General features: G+C 41.3%; 2 protein-coding genes across 6 annotated transcripts in view; both read left to right on the top strand.

The window, feature by feature from the left end:
* The window catches only part of RPGR (retinitis pigmentosa GTPase regulator), an 84,868-nt gene that overhangs the window by 31,435 nt on the left and 28,963 nt on the right, over positions 1-24,470 (top strand). For all 5 annotated transcript variants that reach the window (XR_012898416.2, XR_012898417.2, XM_075913244.2 and 2 more), the window contains 3 exons: positions 1,167-1,341; positions 3,348-3,457; positions 9,204-9,269. Coding sequence is in view for 3 of the 5 variants with exons in the window: in XM_075913244.2 (XP_075769359.2) it covers positions 1,167-1,341; positions 3,348-3,457; positions 9,204-9,269 (351 nt within the window). In the remaining 2 variants the exon portion in view is untranslated. The remainder of the gene's footprint in view (positions 1-1,166; positions 1,342-3,347; positions 3,458-9,203; positions 9,270-24,470) is intronic.
* Positions 9,287-13,809, top strand: LOC142821850 (uncharacterized). Its single transcript, XM_075913247.2, is given in 2 exon segments — positions 9,287-11,956; positions 11,959-13,809. Coding segments are annotated over 2 exon segments (2,073 nt in total). The 5' UTR covers positions 9,287-10,239; the 3' UTR covers positions 12,315-13,809.

Below are 24,470 nucleotides of genomic sequence, written 5' to 3' on the forward strand. Positions count from 1 at the left end.
CAATATTATTGACTCTAGCCAGTGGGCTGTGATGCCCTGGGCTGGGGGCTCATCATTGACTCTAGCCAGTGGGCAGTACTGCCCTGGATTGAGGGCTCCCTATTGACTCTAGCCAGTGGGCTCCCTATTGACTCTACACAGTGAAAGGTCAACTGTGTAAACGGTTAACTGATAAGCCCGGCTATATGCAGGCTCCCGTTATGCGCGGAGAGCTGGCTTAAAAGCCAGTCCCTGCAGGCACCAGTTCCTGAAGAGCCACCTGCCACCCTGCGGTGCCACCTTTGATACAAAGGCAGCAGCATGGGGTGACAAATGGGAGCCAGTCTGAGTGGGGAGCCGCAACAGTGCTGGTCAGCAGGCCGAAGCCGGTATGCATATTCCCATGTGCATTGGTTCCCAGAGAGCCAACTGCCACCCTACATGTAATCCTGTAACCACTGAAATTTTCAGCAGTTACATGTTTTTTTAACTATACACATTTTAATAACTCTAGTCGTCTGTAGTATCTTATAGGCAAAAACAAACAAACAATTCCCCCCTTCCCCTTTTTCAGGCCCCTTCTTTATCAGAATGAGGAAACAAGAAATCTCACAAGCCCATTTTTTTTCCCAGAAATTGGCTTCCAAGCTTTTGTTTGTGCTAAGTCCTGATACAATTATTATATATCATGTAATAAAACATACCATAATATTTCTACAGATCCTTACATTTGAAATGAGTGTAGAAATGTATGAAATTTTGGATTTTGACATATTCAAGTTATCTTCTTTTTACCTTTAGTTTACATTTTTTATCATGAAGGGCATTGGGCCTTTTCAAATTCTGAAATCTAGTTTCTATTCGACAGACTGTAGATAATATGAAATAAAGGGAAAATACTCTGTTTACTTAAATTGTGGATTAAATAAACTCATTCTTCTTAAGTTAAAGTAGAAGCTTTTTTTCTTGTTGCTTATTTTTAAGATAGTGAACAGTTATTTGACTATTGTGTGGAAAGCATCAGCTTACTATATCTGTCAATTTTTTGGGACCGTAAATAATTGATGTGTACAGTTATCATAATTACAGTATTTACTTTTATCAAATATTGTAATTAAAGTATGCAAAGGTGATTTTCTCTTATGTCTTAGAATGTTCTCAACATTTTCTTTAAAAAAATTTTTAAGGAAAAATCTCCAGAACAGTTTTGTCGAATGCTGCGAACATTACCTCCATTGGGAGAAGACTCCCTAAAACCTTCTTTACGTGCTAGCAGCAACACTGTCCCATTCAGTTTATCCACTGCAAACTATCCTGATGTCACAGAAGCAAATAAAAAAAAACCTGTGGACTGTGAAACAGGTGAAACATAATGTTTCTGTTTTGTTGTTGTCTTCCAAGCTTGCGCGCGCGCGCATGCTCTCTCTCTCTCTGTCTCTGTCTCTCGTTTATATTTGTGTGAGAGAACCACTCATTTTAGGAATGAAGACCATCACAACTTGAAAATGAGCACTATCCCTCAGTCTCAACCCAGTATTTGCTTGCCAGAGTCTGAGACAGAGCTAAAATAAAGGCTGGAAAGTACTGTCCATGCTAAGCTGGGAATCTGTTCCTCTCTAAGCCATTTTGTGGGAAAGAAGTTTAAAGAATCCACAGGGAGAGTTAATTGAAAGGAACAACAACTGCTATTGTTTACCCATAGCTCCTGTTATATAAGGAACTCAAACATACATGAATTTAGCCTTACAAATAGCCCTGTAATTGTTATCCTCATTTTATTATAAAGAAACTGAGACATAGAATGAGTAAGTGATGTGTCCAAGACATTTTATGTCTCTGTGGCAGAACTAGGAAGAGATCCTGGGCCTTTCCCAATTCTGTACCTTAAACAAAATACTGTTTCTTCCTTTGAAATTAAAAAGTACAGTGTTACTAAAAGTTTTACCCAAAAGTAAATTTATTTCAGATGTTTTGTTTTTAATTGAAAATCTGCAAATATGAACTGAGACTTTCAATGGCCTGGATTGCATTGGCCTGCTGAACTTCATTCTAGTCTTAATTTAAACCAGGAGTAGGGAACCTAAGGCCCCGAGGCCAGATGCAGTCCCAGCTTGTCTGGATCTGGCCCCTGAGGCTCAGTGCTTCCCCCCCAGCATTGGGGAGCCTGTGCTGATGCTCTAGCCTCTCTACTGCCTCACCAAGTGCTGGAGCACACACATTCTACTACCCCTCCTCCCTCCCCCCCCCCCCCCCCCCAGGCTCATGTGTGAAAAGGGAATGTGGGGAGTGTCATTCTCCTCAGTCAGGGGCCACATCAGTGAGGGTTTAGATTTTTTTTTTTCATTTCTTACTTGTATGTGGCCCCAACTGATTTTTCTGAGGGTTAGCAGTCCCCAACCCAAAAACGGTTTCCCATCCTTGATTTTAAACTAATAAGAAGGAGCTGCTACTGGGGGTTAGGGGAAGAGGTGTGTCAGAGAGCTAAGGCACAATCTGAATAATAAGGATAATACTTACCTACTTTAAGCCCTGATAATAATATTTACCCTGGAGATGCTACAGAACAATACAGTCACTGAGATAAGCTCTTGGAGGGCTCCTCTTCAGGGACTTGCCACAGCACCCAGATGTCTACCATAGATATTGTTCAGGCCAAATATTTTTTAGCTTAGGTTCAGCAGTTCTTCTTTCCCTCCCCTCAGTTCTAGACCTTTATTTTCAGGTGTTTTCAAATATCTCTTTAAGGGGGAAGGTAGAGGAGAAGCAAACTGAAGGCCCTGATTGTTTCTGTCCCCCTTATATAGAGTTTCCATAAGTCAGGAATTCCTTGTTTGAGTCCCCATATCCCAGTGGAAAAGTGCAGCAGTCCAAAATAGTAGTTAGTATCAGGTGACCAGGCCAGCTGACTCTGTAGTGTCGCAGTGTCCATGAATCAGTGACAATATGGAGCATTCATAAGAAGGCCATGCCTTTTCACAATATCCTCACTGAGGAGCCATCATCCCAGTCTGATTCTTCATTCTAGTGCTTAAAGTGTTAGCAGGGCATGTCACCCAAAGTGGCATATATGAAATACAGACACATGGTCAATATTCCTAGCTTCAGATACAGAAATGATACAGGTATACACATTGGATAATTACGTTCAGTAAATTGTAATCTTTCTAATGGTATCTAACAAGAGCCGTCTTGCATAAAGTACATCTCAATTGTATTATATCCATATCATTAGCATATTTTCATAAACTATATGGAGTATAACATCATTCTTACAACATGAGGGTGATGTTTGGATTGCTATATACCATGTCCTCCAATTTATTGTACTTAATGTTCATATTTATTTATTTTCTTGTTTTATTTTTAAGAGGACGAGAAGCAAGAAAAAGATAAACCTGAAGAAAGTACCACAGAGGAAGAATCAGATAATGAAAATGATGACCGAAGCCTTGGAAACACAACTGATGTGCTAAATATGGTAAAATATCCACTACTGAAATTGTGGCTTAGCAATCATCATTTTGAGGGAGAACATAACATTTTTTGTATTATAGCTGTAATAAGAGTAGTCACCATACCTTGGTACCCCCAGGTTCTAGAGCTCCCTTTATGCCAGCACAGACACCATTCTGGGGCATATGTTACTTCAAGGCCCATAATCTCTTTATGTCCTGGACAGTGTTCCCTCTAAGCTGTGTGCGTGGGTGACCGCACAGAAGAGATTCAAAGGTCACCCTGCTGATTAGCAGAATGCCTACAGTCAGCAAAATGTGTTTTTTCTGGTGGTGCACATCCGCACATGCCTTGTTGCACATAACAATTATTCTGTACACTGCTGGAAAAAAATAAGAGGAACATTAGTCCTGGACATTTTTGAGCTAGTAGACTCCATCTCCTTGTTTTTCCTCCTCAGAGGATATAGGTCCTTTTATGTATAGATAATTAGCACTTGTTTCTTGAATATTAATATCCACATTATAATTGTATTTAAACCAGATGTTATTCATTTAAGACATAGAAGAAAAAAAAACAAAAAACAAAATGGTAACATCAACTTTATACTCATCTAAGCAAGAATTGCACAGAACCCTGCTAAAATTGCACCTCTCGATTTTTCATTAATTCATGATTGGAGCCTGTCATAGGGCACAGCTCTCATAGCCGAACAGGTGATTCCTGTAGGTCATGCTGGGGATTAGCTTGAGGTCAGCACACATATCCATAATTTGCATGCTGGCACTCTGTCTCTGCTTTCATCTACGGCTCCTCTCTTGGCTTTCAGCACCACAATGCCCTCTTTTCAACTCATCCCTCTGGCTGTGTCACCTTCTTGTGGTGTGTGTATCTCTGTGTAACAGTCCAGCTGCTTGCCCAGTCCTGCCCACTACTCTGGGTCCCAATCCAGGAACACAGTAAATAGCAGCCTCTAGCTACTCTTCTGTTATCTCTATTGGTGCTGCTCTATTTCTGTGGGCCACTTTCTTATGGCCCCCGCACATTCATCACCCTCATCTCAGGGCATTCAGCTGCTCAGTCCCAGTAGTCAGCCACTGCTCTGTCCAAAGTGCTTACAGTTGTCTCAGCCCTCCAGGGATGCAGTTCTTATTTCCTGGGCTCCCATCAGCAACTCTCTACTCTGCCCTGCTGTTCCCTTTTATCTGAGCCTACTGTGGCTGGATTGGTTGCTTTCTGAAACTCCTGCATGATTGGCTGCACTTTGTGCAGCTTCTCTGGGTGGCTCAGAGGATTTATTCCACTGCTGTCTCTAGGATGGAGCCTAGTTAACCCCTTCTGTGCCTGTCTGAGGTAGGCAGGAATCCCATCACTGTGCCCATTAGGCCGTTGTTTTTACATCTATCTGAAAAATTGTGTGTGTCTGATGACAGGATGAAACTGTCCCATAGTCGATGAATCATTGTGCTTGTTCAGACACCCGTACCAGGTCAAGACATCTAACATCCATGTTTTACCAGGACAGTTTTGGTTTTTCATAGAATCATAGAATCCTAGGCTGGAAGAGACCTCAGTAGGTCATCGAGTCCAGCCTCCTGCCCAAAGCAGGATTAATCCTAACTAAATCATCCCAGTCAGGGCTTTGTTAGTCCAGGACTTTAAAACCTCTAGGGATGGAGATTCCACCACCTCACTAAGTAACCCATTCCAGTGCTTCACCACCCTCTTAATGAAAAAGTTTTTCCTAATATCCAACCAAGACCTGCCCCACTTCATTTTGAGATCATTGCTCCTTATTCTGCATCCATCACTATTGAGAACAGCCTTTCTTCATCCTCTTTGGATCTCCCTTCAGGAAGTTGAAAGATGCTATCAAATCCCCCCCTTGCTCTTCTGCAGACTAAATAAGCCCAAATCCCTCAGCCTCTCCTCGAGGGTCATGTGCTCTAGCCCCCTAATCATTTTGGTTGTCCTCCACTGGACCCTGTCCAGTGCATTCACATCCTTTCTATAGTGGGGCAGCCCAGAACTGGACGCAGTACTCTAAATGTGGCATCACCAGTGCCGAATAAAGGAAAATAATAACTTCTCTAGATCGGCTGCAAATGCTCCTCCTAATGCACCCTAATATGCCATTAGCCTTCTTGGCTACCAGGGCACACTCTAGACTCATATCCAGCTTCTCATCTGCTGTAATCTCCAGATCCTTTTCTGCTGAACTGCTACTTAGCCAGTTGGTCCCCAGCCTCTAACAATACTTGGGGTTCTTCCATCCCAAGTACAGGACTCTGCACTTATTCTTGTTGAACCCCATCACATTTGTTTTGGCCTAATCCTCCAATTTGTCTAGGTCACTGTGGACCCTATCCCTTCCCTCCAATGTATCTACCTCTTCCCCCTAGTTTAGTGTCATCCGCAAACTTGATGAGAGTGCAATCCATCCCCTCATACAGGTTATTAATAAAGATGTTGAACAAAACCGGCCCAACAACCAATCCTTGGGGCACTCCACTTGAAACCGACCACCAGTCAGACATCGAGCCATTGATCACAACTGTTGGGCCCAACAATCTAGGCAGCTTTCTATCAGCCTTACAGTCCATTTATCCAATCCATATTCCCTTAACTTGCTGGCAAGAATATTGTGGGAGACCATATCAAAGTTTTGCTAAAGTCAAGTTATCACGTCCACTGACTTCCCCATGTCCACAGAGCCCGTTAACTCATCATAGAAGCTAATCAGATTGCTCAGGCATGACTTGCCCTTCGTGAATCCATGTTGACTATTCCTGATCACCTTTCCCTCTTCCAAGTGCTTCCAAATAGATTCTTTGAGGATCCCCTCCATGATTTTTCCGGGGACTGAGGTAAGGCTGACTGGTCTGTAGTCCCCTGGATTGTCCTTCTTCCCTTTTTTAAAGATGGGCATTACATTTGCCTTTTTCCAGTTGTCCGGGACCTCTCCTGATCTCCATGAGTTTTCAAAGATAATGGCCAAAGACTCCTCAATGACATTTGCCAACTCCCTGAGTACCTTCAATCTGGACCTGTGGATTTGTGTATGTTTTAGTTTTTCTAAATACAGTAAATACAGTAAACTTCCGATAATCCGGCACCTTTGGGACCCAGAGGGTGCCGGATTATCAGATATGCCGGAGTTTCAGGAGGTACTCTGGAAGGGGGCTGTAAGAGGTATGGGGGGGGGGGTCGGCGGGGAATGGCGCAGCATGGGGTGAACCCTCCATCATTATGCAGGGAAGTGGGGGAAGCCCCGTGCAGCTGCCGGTGACAGGCCAGCTGGGGCTGCAAGCGGCAGTGGCGACTTGGGGAAGCCGTGGGGCAGAGCAGCTGGTGTGCTGCTGGGTTGGTCCTGCAGTGCTGCTCAGGTGAGGGGCGGCGCTGCGGGACCAACCTGGCAGCACCCCAGCTGCTGTGCCTCCGGCTTCCCCAAGTCCGCCAATGCTGAAACATATGAGTGGCGGACTTGGAGAAGCCGGGGGCAGAGCAGCTGGGGTGCTGCCGGGTTGGTCCCACAGCGCCGCCCCTCACCCTCCCGCTCGGTGCCCGTTTTGTACATAGTCCTGATCATAGGGTGAGGTGTTAGTTACTGCCATTCAGTTGGAGAGTGATCTGGTTACAGCAGTGAGAACTGCTTCCTTTTTGGAAGAGAACTGATTGTGAATGAGAGAAACTGAGGATTCCCCCTCCCCTTTTGTATTTAAGTAAAAAGGTACTACACCACTAGTGAGAACTCTGTGATGCATGGACGATGGATCCAAAGTATATTTGTAGATGGTTACCTGCTGCTTCATGAAAAGCTGAATTATTTGCTAAAAATGATAATTATGCAGTCTTTACATTATTTTTTCACAAGCTGTGTGCATTCTGGTATTAAGATGTTCACATATTTCCATGATACCGTGCAATAGCTGTTTTGGACCCTGAAACGGCCTTGTTTCCCCTAGACGGTTTTCTCAAAACTGTAGCAGGACACTTGGAAATAGGATAAATGCAGAGGTTAATTTAGTAAACATCATTTTTGGAAACTGCAACTTTTCTCTTAAATCAAAACACATCTTTCCTTGACTCAGCAGTTTCTTCAGATCCTTGTTGGTCTCGACAGTTCATTAGAAAAAACCAGGTATTGCTGCCTGGCATTTCCTCATGCCTTTTCTTTTTAAAGATTCTGCCCCTTCCCCTCTTTGCATCCAGCTCCACTCAGTAGCTAGTGTGGAGAGACCCTCCTCTAGTGGTCTTTGAGCTTTTATCTCATACAGGACTATTTTGCCCCTTGCAAGGTCTCTCTTAACTGAACTCCTTCCTGGCCTTTTAGCTGAGAACAAGGCAACTTGCAGCCTCTCACCTGATCCCGACCTTCAAACTGTTCTTTTGGGAAGCAACTAATGAGTCTGAGGTAATACCAAGTCCTCATCTTCCCATAAAGGTCCATACAACCCTGTGACATGCTGTACATTTCAGCGTAGATGCAAAAATTAAGCTCCATATAGTGAAGATCTGCAGCATGAAACAAGCAGGTTCATTTTGGTAACTGAGCACAAGAATCTTTGGTTAAATGTTAAGAACATTTGGCCTACTAAGGTCTCCATTCCATTGAAAGGTATTATCTCAAAAATTGTTATCTTACTACTGTCACTAAGAACTCTAAGGGTACGTCTAGATTACACGCCTCTTCTGACAGAGGCATGTAAAATAGGCTACGCGACATAGTCAGTGAAGCAGGGATTTAAATATCCTTGGCTTCATTAAAATAAAAATGGCCGCCACGCTGTGCCGGCTCAACTGATCGTTGGCACAGCGCGTGAGTCAAGACGCGGATCGGTCGACAAGGGAAGCCTTTGTCAACCGCTCCTGAAAACCTCGTTTCACGAGGCATAAGGGAGCGGTCGACAAAGGCTTCCCTTGTCGACCTATCCGCGTTTTGACTGTGCCGATGATCAGCTGAGCCAGCACAGCGCAGCGGCCATTTTTATTTTAATGAAGCCGGGATATTTAAATCCCTGCTTCATTGACTATGTTGGGTAGCCTATTTTACATGCATCTGTCAGCGGAGGCGTGTAATCTAGATGTACCCCAATAGTGTGATGGTATAAGCTCTCACAGATCAATCTTTAGTGTGTGTGTGTGTGTGTGTGTGTGTGTGTGTGTGTGTGTGTGTGTGTGTGTGTGTGTGTTTGAATGATTGCTAAATTAATATACTATTCTGTAGTTTTTAGACCATATCGGATTTGAATAATTCTAGGCCAAGATTTTAACAAGTGTATGTCTGAAATTAGGCTCCTAAATCTGTATTTAGCCACATAAGACAGTGGTCTGGATTTTCAAACATGCTTAGCATGCAGAAATTCACAGTGAAAAACAGTGAGAGCTGTGGGGTGCTCAAGACATTTACTATTATGCAACTGATTTAGAAGTCTATATTTAGGCACTTCCGTTTTAATACAAAAAAAAGTACCCCCTTGTCATAGGATCATGGAATGAGCACAATCTGAATATACTAGAGACCACTTAAATGTGATCCTGTAGCGTATTATTTTTAAATGGTGTGAAGGATTCAATTTATATAATTTAACAATAGACTACATTTCTTCACATCAGTTTCAATTGCCATTTAATAGTGAGACTTAATGTTTGGGAAATACTTAAGCTCCTTTGAAGAAATATATTAAATGTAAATAAGGAATTATTCTTATTCAGTTCAATTTTTAATTAATTTATAATTCATTCTTTAATTTTGTCCTCATTCTTTTCAGACACATGTGATGAGACTGAATCCCAGTGACCAATCCTTAAAATTATCACCAGTTCAAAAGCAAAAGGTATTGTAATTAATCATTTATGACATTTAGAAAATGTATATTTCTTTTTGTAGGGTATCATCTTTCTTTTCTCTTTTTTGCTCCTAATTCTTATACAGTAGACTGCAATTTCCTACATTAGACTACTTCCTACATTAAACTTTTAGTCCTGGATCTTGCAAGCAGTTTCACTGGGTAAAACCCCGAGCTTGCAAGGAGGCCTTTGAAATCATTGGATTCTCTATAGATGCAGGGATCTGTCTGCTTGGAGCAGTTTGAGATAAAACATTATAATATTACTGCAAATGAAGGAGCAGTATACTGTAACTTAAATTATATATTTTGTAATGTATAATAAAGATAACTTGCCATTTACTTAATTAACTGCTAGAATATTTGGATTAAAATCCGGGTAAAATATATGCAAAATAACCAGGTTTACAAAACGTATGTAAATTTACAGTGAAATTTAATGATTCACAGCACAATAATACTTTATCCATTATAAAGTTGAGACTTTTGTATTACCTACAACATTAATTTTAAAGTAATAAGAGAATTTTGATATTACATTGATTATATCAATATCAGCTCATAATTTTATGTTTCAAAATTGATTACACAAAATATGGTTGGTAAATTGAGTATATAAAAAAGAAAATTTTAAATTTAAGCCAAAAAAGCAAAGGTAATTTTAGTCCATTGTAAATACACTGATCATGGAATAGGTACAGTACATTTAATCTAATCAAGAAGTAAATTTTATTTGGAATGTCCCACATTTTATGCCTTTTTTTAGTCCTATCAGACAAATCTTTTCTTAATCAAATGTGCCATGTAGTTCTTTCCTTTTGCTCTCATTTAATTTGTTCTTAATACTTTCCTTCTTTCTTTTTAATTTTCTGCTTCTCATGTGGAATAGAAGAACAATAAAAATGTGAAACTGAAAAATGATGGTAAGGGTGGGCTGAAAAAGACTGCTCTTAATTTAATGCAGGAGGGTACAGAATCAACTGATAGTTCTTTGCAAAAGCAATTTTTAAATTCATTGTCTCTTGGAAAGGGTTCGGATTTAGAAAACAATGGTAATGATGCCTTTGCGGAAAAAATTAAGGCTGATAAAAAGCATATAAAAGGTAAACTAGAACCAGCACGCACTATTGGCAAACTGAAGTCTGATGTTCAGCAAACTATTAAGCATCACATCAAATCAGTGAAAGGGAAGAAAGATTATGCAGAAAATCTTAATCCTAGTAAACAAGACACATTTTATGGTCTTCCCAGTGATAAAACTGAAAAATCAAAAAAAGCTATTAGATCTAAGCAAATCCCTGAAACAGATACACTGCCTTCTTCAGCCTGTTACAAACCAGTGACCATTTCAGTAACTGCACAAAAATCTGTTAAACACCAAGAAAATAAAAGAGGAGTGTATGAAGTTAGGACATCTGATAAATATGGGAAAATATGTGTCAGAGGCGAAGAAAGTAATGAAGAACAGAGAGAATTAAAGAAAAAGGAGAAATTCATTAAGCAATTAGCAGTAACTGGGTCATCATCTTCAAGTGACGAAAGTAGTAAAGATTTTGCAAAATACGTACATCAGAGGAGAAAAAACCACAAGAATAGATATAAAGATATAGGAATACAGAAGGAAATAGAAGCCATTAAAAATATGAATTATTTAGAAGAAAAAGATAATGAAACTGAAGACGAGCAAGATACAAATAAACAGAGAGAGAGTGAGGAAGAAACCAGTATAAAAAGCCCGAGTGAAGACAAAACAAAAGTGAAGGGGTTTGGTTGTAAGTTTGTTGAGGCCCCACAGCTAGATGCTAAAAAGGAAGATTTTAATCAGGAGCAGAGGAGCGAAGAAAGTGAAATGGGAATGAAAGAGGATGAAAGTGAAAAGGAGAAACAGGATGAAAAAGCTAACAGTGAAGAAGAATCTGGAGTGGGAGAAGATGAAAAGGAGGCTAGAAAAGATGAAATCTCAACAGTGAGAGATGGTGATGAAGAGGAGAAATGTAATGGAGAAGAAAGTGAGGAAGCTGAATCACAGTATGAAGTGGAAGATGATTGTGAGAAAAGGACAAAAGCAGAAGGGAATCATCATAGAAGAGGCACAGAGGAGAGAAATCAAGAGGGTTATTTTAAAAAGGGTAAGGGAGAAGAGGAGAAAGATGAAGAGAAGGTAGAAGAAAGGAAGGATAAATATAGGGAGGAGCAGTGTGAAGACACAGAAATGGAGACTGAGAATGAGGATGGAAAGGAAGATGAGGAGGAAGAAGAAGATAGTAAAAGTGAAGAAGAGGAAGGTGAAGGGGAGGAAGAAGAGGCAAAGAGGGAGGATGAAGAAGAGAGGAAAGGGGATGATGAAGAAGAGGGGGAGAAATGGGAAGATGAAGTGGAGAAAGATGAAGATGAGGAAGAGGGGGAGGAAGGGGAGGAGGAGGTGGAAGGGGAGGAGGAAGATGAAGGGGAAGAAAGGGAGGTGGAAGCTGAAGATGAGGGGGAGACGGAAGCTGAAGCTGAAGATGAGGGGGAAGAAAGGGAGGCGGAAGCTGAAGATGAGGGGGAGGCGGAAGCTGAAGATGAAGGGGAGGCGGAAGCTGAAGATGAGGGAGAAGATGAGGGGAAAGAGGAAACTGAAGATGAGGGGGAAGAGGAAGCTGAAGATGAAGGGGAGGCGGAAGCTGAAGATGAGGAGAAGATGAGGGGGAAGAGGAAACTGAAGATGAGGGGGAGGCAGAAGCTGAAGATGAGGGAGAAGATGAGGGGGAAGAGGAAACTGAAGATGAGGGGGAGGAGGAAGCTGAATCTGAAGATGAGGGGGAAGATGAAGATGAGGAGGAAGATGAAGATGAGGAAGAGAAAAATGTTGGGGGAAAAAATAAAGAAAATAAGCACCTGCAAAGGCATAATGGAAACAGAAAGCAGGAGAAGAAAGAAAGTACTGTACAAAGCTCTAAACAGAAAGTAAAGTCTAAACAACATGTGAATGGATTACACAATTCAGAACAATTCTGGAACAATGTGCTACCTCATTATTTGACACTAAAATAATGTAGAATGTTGGAGGTTTACTTCTAATGGATTCATTCAAGATATTGTGCTATAAAGTTTATTTTGCTATAACACTTTTTAACAGTGATTTTTTTAAAAATAAAAGTCACGATAAATGTATTATATTAACATCAAGTGCCAGTTTCCTAAAGGACTAAAGACAGCGTTAAGACTTTGGTAACTTTATCAGATCAAACTATTAGAGATAAATTCTGGTGAAATTGCTCATGTCTTTACTGTGCACAACCCTATTAAAAATGCAGAAAGTGATTCCCTAGGAGACAAAGAATTTGTTTGACACTTTTTTTCATAACTTTAGGATGATTATATGAATTATGTGTTTGTATTAATGTAATTTTCATTGCTTTTGTAATCAAATTTCTGAAGCTGAAACATTTAGTTTTGATTAGGAGTGACTAATATGTTGATGTGCCTTACATAAATATAATATCAATAAATCATACACATTCAGTTTTGAGAAATGTAAAACTACAAGTGTTCCCTCTAGTTATTTATGTCCATGTGCAGATTGACTTTTGTGTGCACCAATATGGAGATGACACATCACATAAAAAAAAAGTTATTCCACACATGGACATGTGTGCCAGGGGTTGGGACTAAGGGGTTAGTAAGCCTCACAAGTGCGCCCCCCCCCCCCCCCCGAGCTCACATTGGCCAGGGACCAGTCATTGGAATTACGCAGCTGGTGTTCAGGGCTGACGCAGCATACGGAGTCCCATGGTTCCCATGCCTAGAAGCCAGACCTGCTGTGCTGGCTTCTTCACCTCCAACCCCAGCACAGAGGTGCCCCAGCACACTCTACCTCAGGTAACAAAGGATTGGGAATTTGAATCACTAAGGTCTTGATCCTGCACACATGCAAATACTTAACTTTACTGCCATGAATAATCCCAAGTGGGTCTACTCACAGTACTAAAGTTAAGTATGTGTGTAAGTGTTTGCAGGATTGGGACCTAAGTGATGAAAGGGAGCTATAGTAAGCCAAGAATCTAGATTAAATAGAATGGAAATTGGCATAAAAGATCTAGACAGCTGAAGAGAGAACTGTTTTTAATTTCTAAAAGGTTTAGTGTTCCCTTAAATTCTAAATAACCTACATTCTCTTTTTTTAAATTTTCTAAACTCTTGTCAAATAATGTGTGGATTTGCACTATTTCTATAATGGCATATCTAGTGAGGGAAGGGGGTAATTTTTTGTCATCCAGCATTTTCCTTAATACAGTAAAACTCCCAATAGTCCGGCATCCAATAGTCCAGCACTCCTGATAGTCCGGCATCAAAATGGCAAGAGCCTAGTGAGTGAGCTTTGGCAAAAAATGAGTCACAAGGTAATAGCGGCATCAGCTGAACTAAGCAAAAAGGGTTAAAAAAACTAAAACATTACAGTATACTGTATACAGTATGTACAATAAAAAGGGTTAAGATCACTTTATATACAGTATACAGGCAGTCCCCGGGTTACGTACAAGATAGGGACTGTAGGTTTGTTCTTAAGTTGAATCTGTATGTAAGTCGGAACTGGCGTCCAGATTCAGCCGCTGCTGAAACTGACCGCCAGTTCTGACTTACATACAGATTCAACTTAAGAACCCCAAGCGTCCCCAAGTCAGCTGCTGCTGAAACTGATCAGCGGCTGATTCCAGGAAGCCTGGGGCAGAGCAACTCTGCCTCGGGCTTCCTGTAGTCAGCGCTGGTCAGTTTCAGCAGCGGCTGACTTGGGGACGCCTGGGGCAGAGCAGCTGGGGTGCTGCTGGGTTGCTCCAGTAGCACCGCTCCTCGGCGCTACTGTACCAACCCAGCAGCACACCATCTGCTCTGCCCCAGGTGTCCTGATTCAGCCACTACTGAAACTGACCAGCAGCGGCTGAATCGGGACCTGGGGCAGAGCAGCTGGGGTGCTGCCGGGTTGGTCCAGTAGTGCCCAGAGCGGCGCTGCAGGACCAATCGGCAGCGCCCCAGCTGCTCTGCCCCAGGGTCCAAAACAAAAGCCTGTTCTGCTGGGGGGGGGGACAGTAGCTGCGCCCCCCCCCCCCCCCCAGCAGACCAGGGACACGGGGAGCAGAGCCGCAGCGGCAGCGGGGTGCCGCCCCTCTGAGGCTTTGCTCTGGCAAAGTCTCAGTGGCGCGGGACCCTGCCGCGGCTTCAGTCCCGGTGCCTGTGGTCTGCTGGGGACGGTCTCCAGCAGACCAGGGGCACCGGAGCAGCTTACGAATGGGGCTTTCTCGCCCCGGAGCTCGCAGGTAGCAATCCGCCACCTCGACCTCCGGGGCGAGAAAGCCCTGTTCGTAAGTGCGGATCCGACATAAGTCGGATCCGCGTAAGTCGGGGACTGCCTGTATACTATATACAGTATATACATAATCATTTTATATTACCTCCTGATATTCCGGCATATCTGATAATCCGGCATCACCTAGGTCCCATAGGTTCTGGATTATCAGAAGATTACTGTACATGGCTAACATATACATGGCTGCTATAGGAAGCACTAAAGTAGACAATTCTCTAATGACTAACCTATGGAGTGGTCTTGACAGTATCTGAAGAGAGTTCCTTTAACCCTCTTTTAAAATGAGGATAACGCAAGGAGGATATCAAAATGGGGGGGAGGGAATAAAAGATAACAAAATAACGTTGAGGTTATGAAACATTTTTAAAGGTGTTTTGTAGCATCTTACTATTAAAATACTTTAACTTATTTCTGGAATTTTTTTTTCCAGAAAAGGCTGTAGTAAGTTAGGAATCACCAATAGCTTTTAATCAGCTGTACTAGTTGTTCACCTATTTTTTAAATAAATCATTCATTCCTTTTCACAACTTCAGAAGATATTTTCACTGTCAGTAACAGGAATTTGTCCAGTGCTTTCACAACCTACTTAATTTTGTAGCTTAGAATTCTGAAAACAGTTGTAAATTTCTAAATTTTTCTAGATTGTGCTTATTCAGGGTAAAGTACTCAAATGAAAAGAACTTCATATGCAACTATTTTTCTAGCTAAGGTGCATACATAATGTTGATCTGTAGACATTATTGGTTTGACATCAGCATGTGTAAATCTTGGTAAAGGGATTCATATATGCATTCTTGCATCAAAGTAGAGTGGCCTGTTTAAAACAATATGGGTGTGTCTATACAGCAGGGCTTACCTCGAATTAAGTTATGCAAGTTGAGCTATGTCAATTGTGTAGCTTATTTCAAAATTAGGAGCATCTACAGCACTTACTTTGAAATAGAGCACTCTTCCTCCAAATTCCCTCACTTGTCGTACAATGAAGGTTACAGGAGTCAGAGTAAGAAGTCCTCCAGCATGACAGTATTTCAATATTATTTCAAAATAACTTCCTGCTGTGTAGACACAGACTGTCATTTAGAAATAATGTTGCTGTGTAGACCTACCCTAGGTGTGTTGCATCACAGAATAAATGCATTAGTTGAGGTATTGAAAACTACCTTTTTAATGAGGAAGTTTCATTTATATTGCCAACGTGCTGCAAAAGCATCACTAAACTTTCAGTGAAAGTATTTAGATACAATACTACATTGAACTCACGGGATACATTGCCAGTCCTAGGGCTGCTGGAGTATTGCTGTGATGCACCTTACGGTAATGCTGAAAAGAAGTTTGTATAGGACTGAAATGGTTTTTCTTAGACTGAACACTTGGCATAATTATTTCTCTTTTAGCTCTAATAGTTTCCTTCCAGGCCTCTATCTATCTGTGCTATGTCTAGTGATAGATATTGGAGATTCTTCTTTAATTTAGACAACAATCCATTGCTTTTGAAGCCAATAATCTCTAATTCAGATCCAAGTCGGGACTAATTCTTTGATGATAGCTACAATGTTGCTTTCAAGCTGGAGTCCTGTGTAAATGTTGTGCGAGGGGGGAGAATGCTTTTCAACATCCATTAGGAATGAGTAGTTCTTGGCATTGTCCCTTCCCAGTGCTTCCAAAGGGAGGAAGGGAAGCTAAGTCATGGCCTCATCTCTCTGGTGTGGGAAGCTGGAAGAGCAGCCTCTTCTACTTGGGGTGCAGGTATTAACATTGTGAATGGCATCTCTATAGCCATGTGGTAGAACAGAAAGCTTTTCTCTGACCCATATGGAACCATCACGTGGGCCTGACTGAAGAGGAATGATTAGAGCGAAGAGGCTGACTTAATATTGCTCTGTGTGGATCACTCCTTTTTTAGGGGATAAGCATATTACAGCTGCAGCACTTCTAAGGATTTTTCAAGGCACTGTTACATAAACTGCACAATATTCCAACATTACTGGGCTCTTGTGGGACTTTTAACTTCATTAACATAATTGGAATTGACACCTATTCCGCCCTGCTCAGATTTTTCATTGTCGTTCAGTTGTATAGTACTTCCCTTGCAATACTACGATAGTTCAGTCTGGATTAACTGTTTCTCAGCAAATACACAAAGGTTTATGTGTAGGATTTAAGCAGCACTGCGGCAGTATTTCTGATATTTTCTTTAGCAGACTGAAAATTTTGAAAGCAATGTCATCCCTTTCATACTTCCAAACTTGCTTGAATTCAACAAAAAGTAAGTTTTGGCATGACTCTATCTGAAAATGCCAACATACATAAACATAGTAATTTGTTCAGACATTTCTGTGCCTTTTAGTAATCTTTACACGGTCAATGCTGATTACCAAAAACATGGAAAATATGTCCTGTCAACTAGAGAAGATGTTTATGTATTTTACTTGTTTCTTTTCAGCTTTTCTCATCTGTGAAGGCAAATCACTATCCTTTAGGAGACATTTTTGGTGGCTCTAAATGCCATATTGTGGCCTTCTGTGCTGCAGCCCTGTTTTCAGCATAGACACATGGTTCAGATTATATGCTGCACCAGACAGTGGGACTGTTTTAGTCAGATATACAGGCTGGATTTGTGCCACCCTCAGCCCCAGTGCAGGTAAAGCAGCCTGATGACTGTTCTAACCTCTGCCAACTTGCCATGGTCCCACAGGGCTTGTCTACACTGCAGCTGAGAGTGAGCCTTCCAGCCCAGGTAGACAAATTTATGCTGGTGGGGTTCTAGCTAGCACGCTAAAAGTAGCAATATGGACACATTGCTACTCGGGCTCTCAAGTCTGAGACTGAGCCCAACCTGTAACATCCACATTGCTATTTTTAGTGTGCTAGCTAAGCTTGTACATTAGGCTGGGAAGCTTGTTTCCAGCTCCAATGTGGATATACCGTCTTTTAGCGAATATATCCTGCAACCGGGGTATACCCCGCACCCAAATATACCCCGTGGTGTTTGCAGTTTGAGTAAAAAAAAATTGTGTATACCCCGCACACGAGTATAACCTGCAGGGTATACAAGACTTTTTTTCAAACTGTGCAGGGGGGGGGGCATCTGTGGGTCGGGGGGCGGAGTTAGCCACCCTCTGGACGGGGGAGTACTCACCCCCTGGGTCCCGCGCGGACACACATCCTCCAGATGGGGAATGAGAGTGCTCCCCCGCCCCTTCCTGCGGCTGTGCAACTGCCAGCCTCCAGGTGGTGGAGCGCTAATCCCCCGGTTCCTGCGCAGCCGCAGGAAGGGGTAGGAGGAGTGCTCCTGTGCAGGAACCAGGAGATGAGTGCTCCCCTGCCCAGAGGCTAGTGGCTGTGCAGCAGGGAAGGGACGCTTTACTATGGAATCACAAGCAGTGGCATCTGTAATGTATCATTTAGACAACTGTCATTGACACAAGATAGAAACTTCTCTGAGTATGCTTAAGGTATTGTTTATTGAAACGCATAAACAAGTTTGTGGGGAAAAAATTGTTAGTAAATAGCCTAAGAAGGTTCTTAACTTCATTTTCTCTTTTCTCTATTAATAAAAAAAAAAAAGGCCATGAGTGGGCCTTTAAGAATGTTCTAAAAAAATTATTTGTCTGGGATTTTTTTGGTTTCCTTTTTTTTTTAATTGCTGTTGGCTAAAAAATTGTAGTTAGCTTTAGTTTCTATTTCAATCTGGAATTTAAAATAACTCTTTGGGCTCATTAGCCACATAACACAGAAATTCCTTACCCTCAGAATTGCAAACAGCTTATAAATTTTTAATCCTTAATACAGAATTTTATTTTTATTGGTTCAATATGTGGATTAAACTAGTTATTCTTGGGTAAGCCCATAAGAATAGTAAGTACATTTTGTACCTTGTTTTTTCTTACTGCAAGAATATGTTGAGGTTTGTTGTTTAAATACAAGAAAGAGAGAAGAAGGGCCGAGCATCTTATTAACTCATTTTTCCTTTTTCATTAATTTTCATATAAACAAACCAGATAATTGCCTTAGAAGTGATGGCCTTATGTCTGTCTGGGCTTTCGTTTTTAAAGTTTTGGTATCTCATTTCTTAGCTTCTGAGAGTCTAAACTCCAGGCTCTTTTTGGGTTGTGTGACAGGGCGCTTGCCCTGCACTGGCCCTTTAAGGGCAAAAACCCAGCCCTGAGTGAAGGCTGAGACTGAAATCCCAGCTGAGGCAGTTGTTGCTAATGATGGGGGCTATGTAAAGAAGGGCTCCTGGAGGGAGAGGGGAACTTAACTGCTGCTCTGAATAGAGAGCAGGAGGGACCTGGCTGCCAGGGAAGCAGAGCAGTGCTGGGGAAGGAAGGCAGGGCTGGGGAAGCTCTAGCTAAGCTCTTTCCCAGGCTACAGGGCCTGAAACAAGGCCTGAGACCACTAGGGCTGCAGAGAGGCAGCCGTGGTAGGCAAAGGCAGCAGGTCCACACTCCTTTGCCAGTGATGAGTGGCCATGCCAGACCACACTTTGCCCCTGAGGAAGGATCTAGATGAAGACTGGCCGTGGGTCACTGTGGCAAGGTGGGTACAGGGGAACTGGGTGTTCCCTGGGAGGAAAACTGGGTGACCCTTGGGAGGGTAGGACCCTGGAGTGCAAAGCTAGATAAACACCTACACCCCTGAAAGGGGGCTCAGAGACACTAGAGTGAGGATGCTGTGGTCCAAGAATGACACAGGTCTGGACTAGAGAGGGAAGTGAGAACATGGGGAGACACCAGCTAGAGGGAGGCATCCAGTGAGTCAGCGAGCTAATTCCCAGCTGGCTAGAGGCACCGAGGTGGTGAGTTGGCCCTGTGACAGGGTTGCATTACTTGTGAGAATTCTGTAGATAAAGTTGCTTTTTCTTTTAAAGACAGAAATCAATCAGACAGGGTATCTTCCACAGTTAATTACACTCTTAATAAAACACAGACAAAACTTCAATTAAAACCTGTAAAATGGCATATGCAAGCATTGATGTGTATCTAGGTTAATGTGACCTGTAGTGCTTTAGTTAGATTAAAGATAGGATTTCCAAAGGGGGCTCAGTGAGCCCAACCTCTTTTAACTCTCACTTAAGCGTCTCGGAAATCCTGGTCTGAATGTTTCACCTTATATAGTGTTAGATTTTAACTTTAAAATCATGGCCTGCATTTGCGGATTTGAATAACATGCTGCTACAGAAACCATGGGAGGCACCGTGGCTTGTTCCGCCAGAATTCTTCAGAGGTTTTTAGGGAGAGTACATGATGGAATGGTTACTTGATCAGCTTTTGCAAGCATTCCATGTATACCATTCACCTGACCTTCTGTCAGGTCCACAGGCCAGACTAGTCTGGAGCAGTCTTTATGGCTCATCACTGTCACCTTCTTCCCTTTCTAATTTATACAGGCCCATACTCTGGCCCACAGCTTTCTCCTGTGACACAATATGAGAAAGTCAAATTATGTAGGATTTTATTTTTGTGACACATCAAGAAAGAATTTCAGCATTTCTTTTGGCTTTGTGCGAAGATTTAAGAAGTCTGGACTAAAATTGTTTTTATCTTGTATAGTTTGATGTTTCCTATATATTGATGGTATGTGTATATATATATATATATATATATATATATATATATATATATATATATATATATATATATATGAAAGCTAAATAAAAGGAGACTGTGGTAATATAGAAATATGGAATTTGAATCTGTAAATAGGTTTTGAACTATTCATTACCATTTCAATTATAGAATAAGTACAAAAAGAAACTTATACTGACATTTGTTTACCATCCTGTTGGTACACTGGAAATGCACCCAGGGTCTGGCTCTGTATCCACTGAAGTCACTGACAACATTGCCATTCACTGACTTAATTTGGCACAGGGTCGACTCCATATATAGCAAATCATGTGAACACCTGACAGTCTGGTCATTTGGGAGATCTGTACATTTTAATGGGATGTTCAGAAGCTGATGAACGCTAACAAACTGTCTTTTGAAACTAATTTCTAACAGTGCAATGCAAATATATGTAGGGTTGCCAAATGGTTTCAACAAAAATACCGGACACACTTAACATTACATCACAATCTACATTACATCTTATTTAGAAAATACTGGACATTTATATTTTAATTTATTTCCTGAACAGAAAGCTCAAATACTGGACTGTCCCGTTCAGAATCAGACACCTGGCAACCCTAAATATATGAATGTTTGGTATTGTGGCATCAAAGCCAGATACTTTAATTGTGCAATTTGGAAATCTCCAGTATTATCCTGAGTTAGATTTTGCAATATGTTCTTGTTGGAGATGCTCAGTGAGCCCAGAATATGGTTGCACACTTAAACCTAAGCTTTTGTATGTGGAAGTATTTGGATGAGGTCTGGGTATTTTTGTTTCTGAAAAATTAATTTGTACTGCTGAGAACTTCATATAGACTAACCAGTAGTCTATAGCAAAAAGAAAAATAACAAGTGTGCTTAATCTCTTTCATTTAGAGATTTGTAACTGTGCCCACTGCATTATTATTTAGGAAGCTTACGCTAATTCATACCTGTCATCAAATTACTTCTCAAGAACCCATTCCTTATTGTTGAGAATATCTAGATATCCAACTTCTGAATAACCAGAGTCTGATATTGAATCCTGAAGATTGCCATTTTCCCTCATGGAGAAAGATCAAACATGTTTGCCCTCAATTGCCATTACTTTCCCATCTATTGAGTCTTCTACTGAAATACTGCGTACCACAGTATTTAAGGTTTTATAGACTGTAACCAATATTCTGCACTCCACCTGGAACTGGACAAGTAGCTTACAAAGAGTATAAGGGATTTGTTATATATTCACTATGTAACTGATACCCTATTAAAGGGATGATCTTCTGTGTTCTACACTTCCATATGCTTAGCAAAGGTAGCTTTAAATAGGACACGTATTAATCTACAATCCTGTGGTTAGAAGGGCTCAGTGCTGCAAGAGCAGCTTGGGGAATCCACATTACAGACTGGCTAGAGGAGGAAATGTGGGTGACGCAGGAACTGAGTTGAAAACGGAGTCTTGAGGGGCTTGCAATATTCTATGTCAGGAAAGAAAAGTCCAGTCCCATGAAAGATTGGAGGGGAGGCTGCTAAACTGCTATCCATGGAGGTGTGTCTATGTGAAGCAAGAATTTATTAGGAGAGCTTATAGTTCTGCTGCCTTTTCTCTTCTCCTTTTCCTTTGTGTGGCTCTTTCTTCATCCTTGTCTACTGTTGAAGAGATGGAATAAAAGACAAAGAAAAATAAGAAACAGCTGGATATGATCACTGAGACAAAGTGTCTTTGTTTCCAGGCACAAAGGGTGGAGATTGGGGTGGAAATTAGAGGTGGGAGTAGAGAACTGGAGGAAAATGCATGGACTGGGATTTACATTTCGGGCTTGACTGACAGATCTTTTGCCCTGTTTCTTGGTGGGCAAAATCATGATTGTTTGTTCTCGACTGGCTATCTCTGTTTGTAGGATAGGAGAAGGATGCACAATAATATTATTTTTTTAAATAATATTATCATCATCTTCAAGCAATTCACAGGACTCTTCATAATGTACTGCAAAAGTTACAGTGGTTGCATTGTTGGAGGTAAAGACTGCTCAAAAACCTTGATCTTTAGTGCCCAAGCAAAGTAAGATGGGTAAGTGCTTGGACACAGATCCAGTCTCTCAAACAGAAAGAAAAACACAAGTTTTTTTCTTTATATTAACAGCAGTTCTAGCTTGGTAAAACCCCTTAGCCAGCTCCCTTACAGAGATGCTCAGGAGAATATTTATCTCAGTTTATGAAGCAGATATACAACAAAAGCCCTAAAGGTTTTCAGCTACACTGAGTGGGTTGAAAGGTACGTTGTAAAGCATCTGACTCTCTAGTAGCCAGTAGAGCTGAAAGAATAATTATTTGGTTTGGTCACTCACCACTTAAAACACCATAAAGATGCCTCATTTTGTACACTCGCCCATTGAAAATCAGACTTTTTAAGATGTTTCTTTTTAGATATTTAGAAGAAAAAAAACCCTGAGGCATCCAAAATCACTAGTTGGCCATTTAAATTAGAAGATCAGTTATTCCTGTGGCCATCTAAGTTTTATCTGTTTGCGCTTTCCAAAAAACCCGTGTCCTTTCAGAAGATAGTTCTGTTTATTAAGAACATAGCATACCTGAGCTATTTTTTATACTGATTTGCTCTGGGAATATGTAAATAAAAATCTTTCGAACCTGATGGAGTTAGGTAAACCTCTGGACCCACTTTTGGCAGAAAAGATGTTAAAAGTCCACTTGGATTGCTTATAAAATAGAAGGGATTAAGCAGATACAAATACTCATACAACAAACTATAAAAGTACAGTAGCTGTTTATGCTCTGCTTGGATAAGATGGCGAAGACTTAGCCTTCCTTTGGGAGAGCCACAGCGACAATCTACCAACACACTTAAGACATAGAATGAACAGAAACAGCTTGGTCCAATACAATATGTGTGTCCCTGCTTTCCACTTAAAGTATACGCTCCTGGCAAAGCACTGAAACAATGGATAATTACCAATTTCAGATTTATTAATCAGTTCCAAAAATTACATTAATCTGAGACAGTGTAAAAGAAGAAATTAGTATTTAGTATTAAGTATTAAATGTGTTAAAGGAGTTAGTTTCCCATAAGGGAATGAACAATAGATGATTATGAATCTACTGTACTGTATTCTTAGCTGTACCTGTGAGGGAAGCACAGACAGGATGATATATTTTGTAATTTGTATGATTTGTGTTTCTCTATGTGCTAATGTTATGGGTAAAATTTTCAAAGGTGCCTAAGATTCCTTAGGCCCATATTCTAAAGTGCCAGAAACATGAATACCACTTAAAGTGACTTTTGAAAATAGGACTTATACTCCTAAGTCTTTTAGGCCCTGTCTATTCTACAGATAGGATTGAAGCAACGACAGTTGATCTTCCATGGTTTGAATTAGTAGCAGCACTAGTAAAAACACACTAATAAGAACTGAGAGGGCGCTCCTGTTCATGTCGGTAGTCCTGCTTCTACAAGGAGTAAGGGAAGTTGAAGGTAGAGTTGCTCCCTTCAACTTCCCGCAGTGTGGATGGTGCCAAAATTTGAGTTAAGATACTTTGGCTACGTCTAGACTATAAGCCTCTTTTGATGAAAGAGGTTTTTTCGAAAGATACTTTTGAAAAAGCCTCTTTCGGAAAAGAGCGTCTAGACTACAACCAGTACTTTCGAAAAAGCAAGCCGCTTTTTCGAAAGAGAGCACCCAAGCAGTCTGGATGCTCTCTTTAGAAAAAGCAGTTTGCATTACATAGTGCGTCTTTTTGAAAAAGCACTTTCAAAAAAAGCCAGTCGGTCCCCAGCCTGTAACAATGCTTGGGATTCTTCTGTTCCAAGTGCAGGACTCTACACTTGTCCTTGTTGAACCTCATCAGATTTCTTGTGGACCAATCTTCTAATCTGTCCAGGTCATAAGAACATAAGAACGGCCGTACTGGGTCAGACCAAAGGTCCATCTAGCCCAGTATCCTGTCTACCGACGGTGGCCAGCACCAGGTGCCCCAGAGAGGGTAGACCGAAGACAATGATCAAGCGATTTGTCTCCTGCCATCCCTCTCCAGCCTCTGACAGACAGAGGCCAAGGACACCATTTTATCCCCTGGCTAATAGCCTTTTATGGACCTAACCTCCGTGAAATTATCTAGCTTCTCTTTAAACTCTATTATAGTCCTAGCCTTCACAGCCTCCTCTGGCAAGGAGTTCCACAAGTTGACTACACGCTGTGTGAAGAAGAACTTTCTTTTATTAGTTTTAAACCTGCT

The sequence above is a fragment of the Pelodiscus sinensis genome, chromosome 1 (genome assembly GCF_052426305.1).
Source record: "Pelodiscus sinensis isolate ZL-2025 chromosome 1, ASM5242630v1, whole genome shotgun sequence".
Classification (NCBI taxonomy): domain Eukaryota; kingdom Metazoa; phylum Chordata; order Testudines; family Trionychidae; genus Pelodiscus; species Pelodiscus sinensis.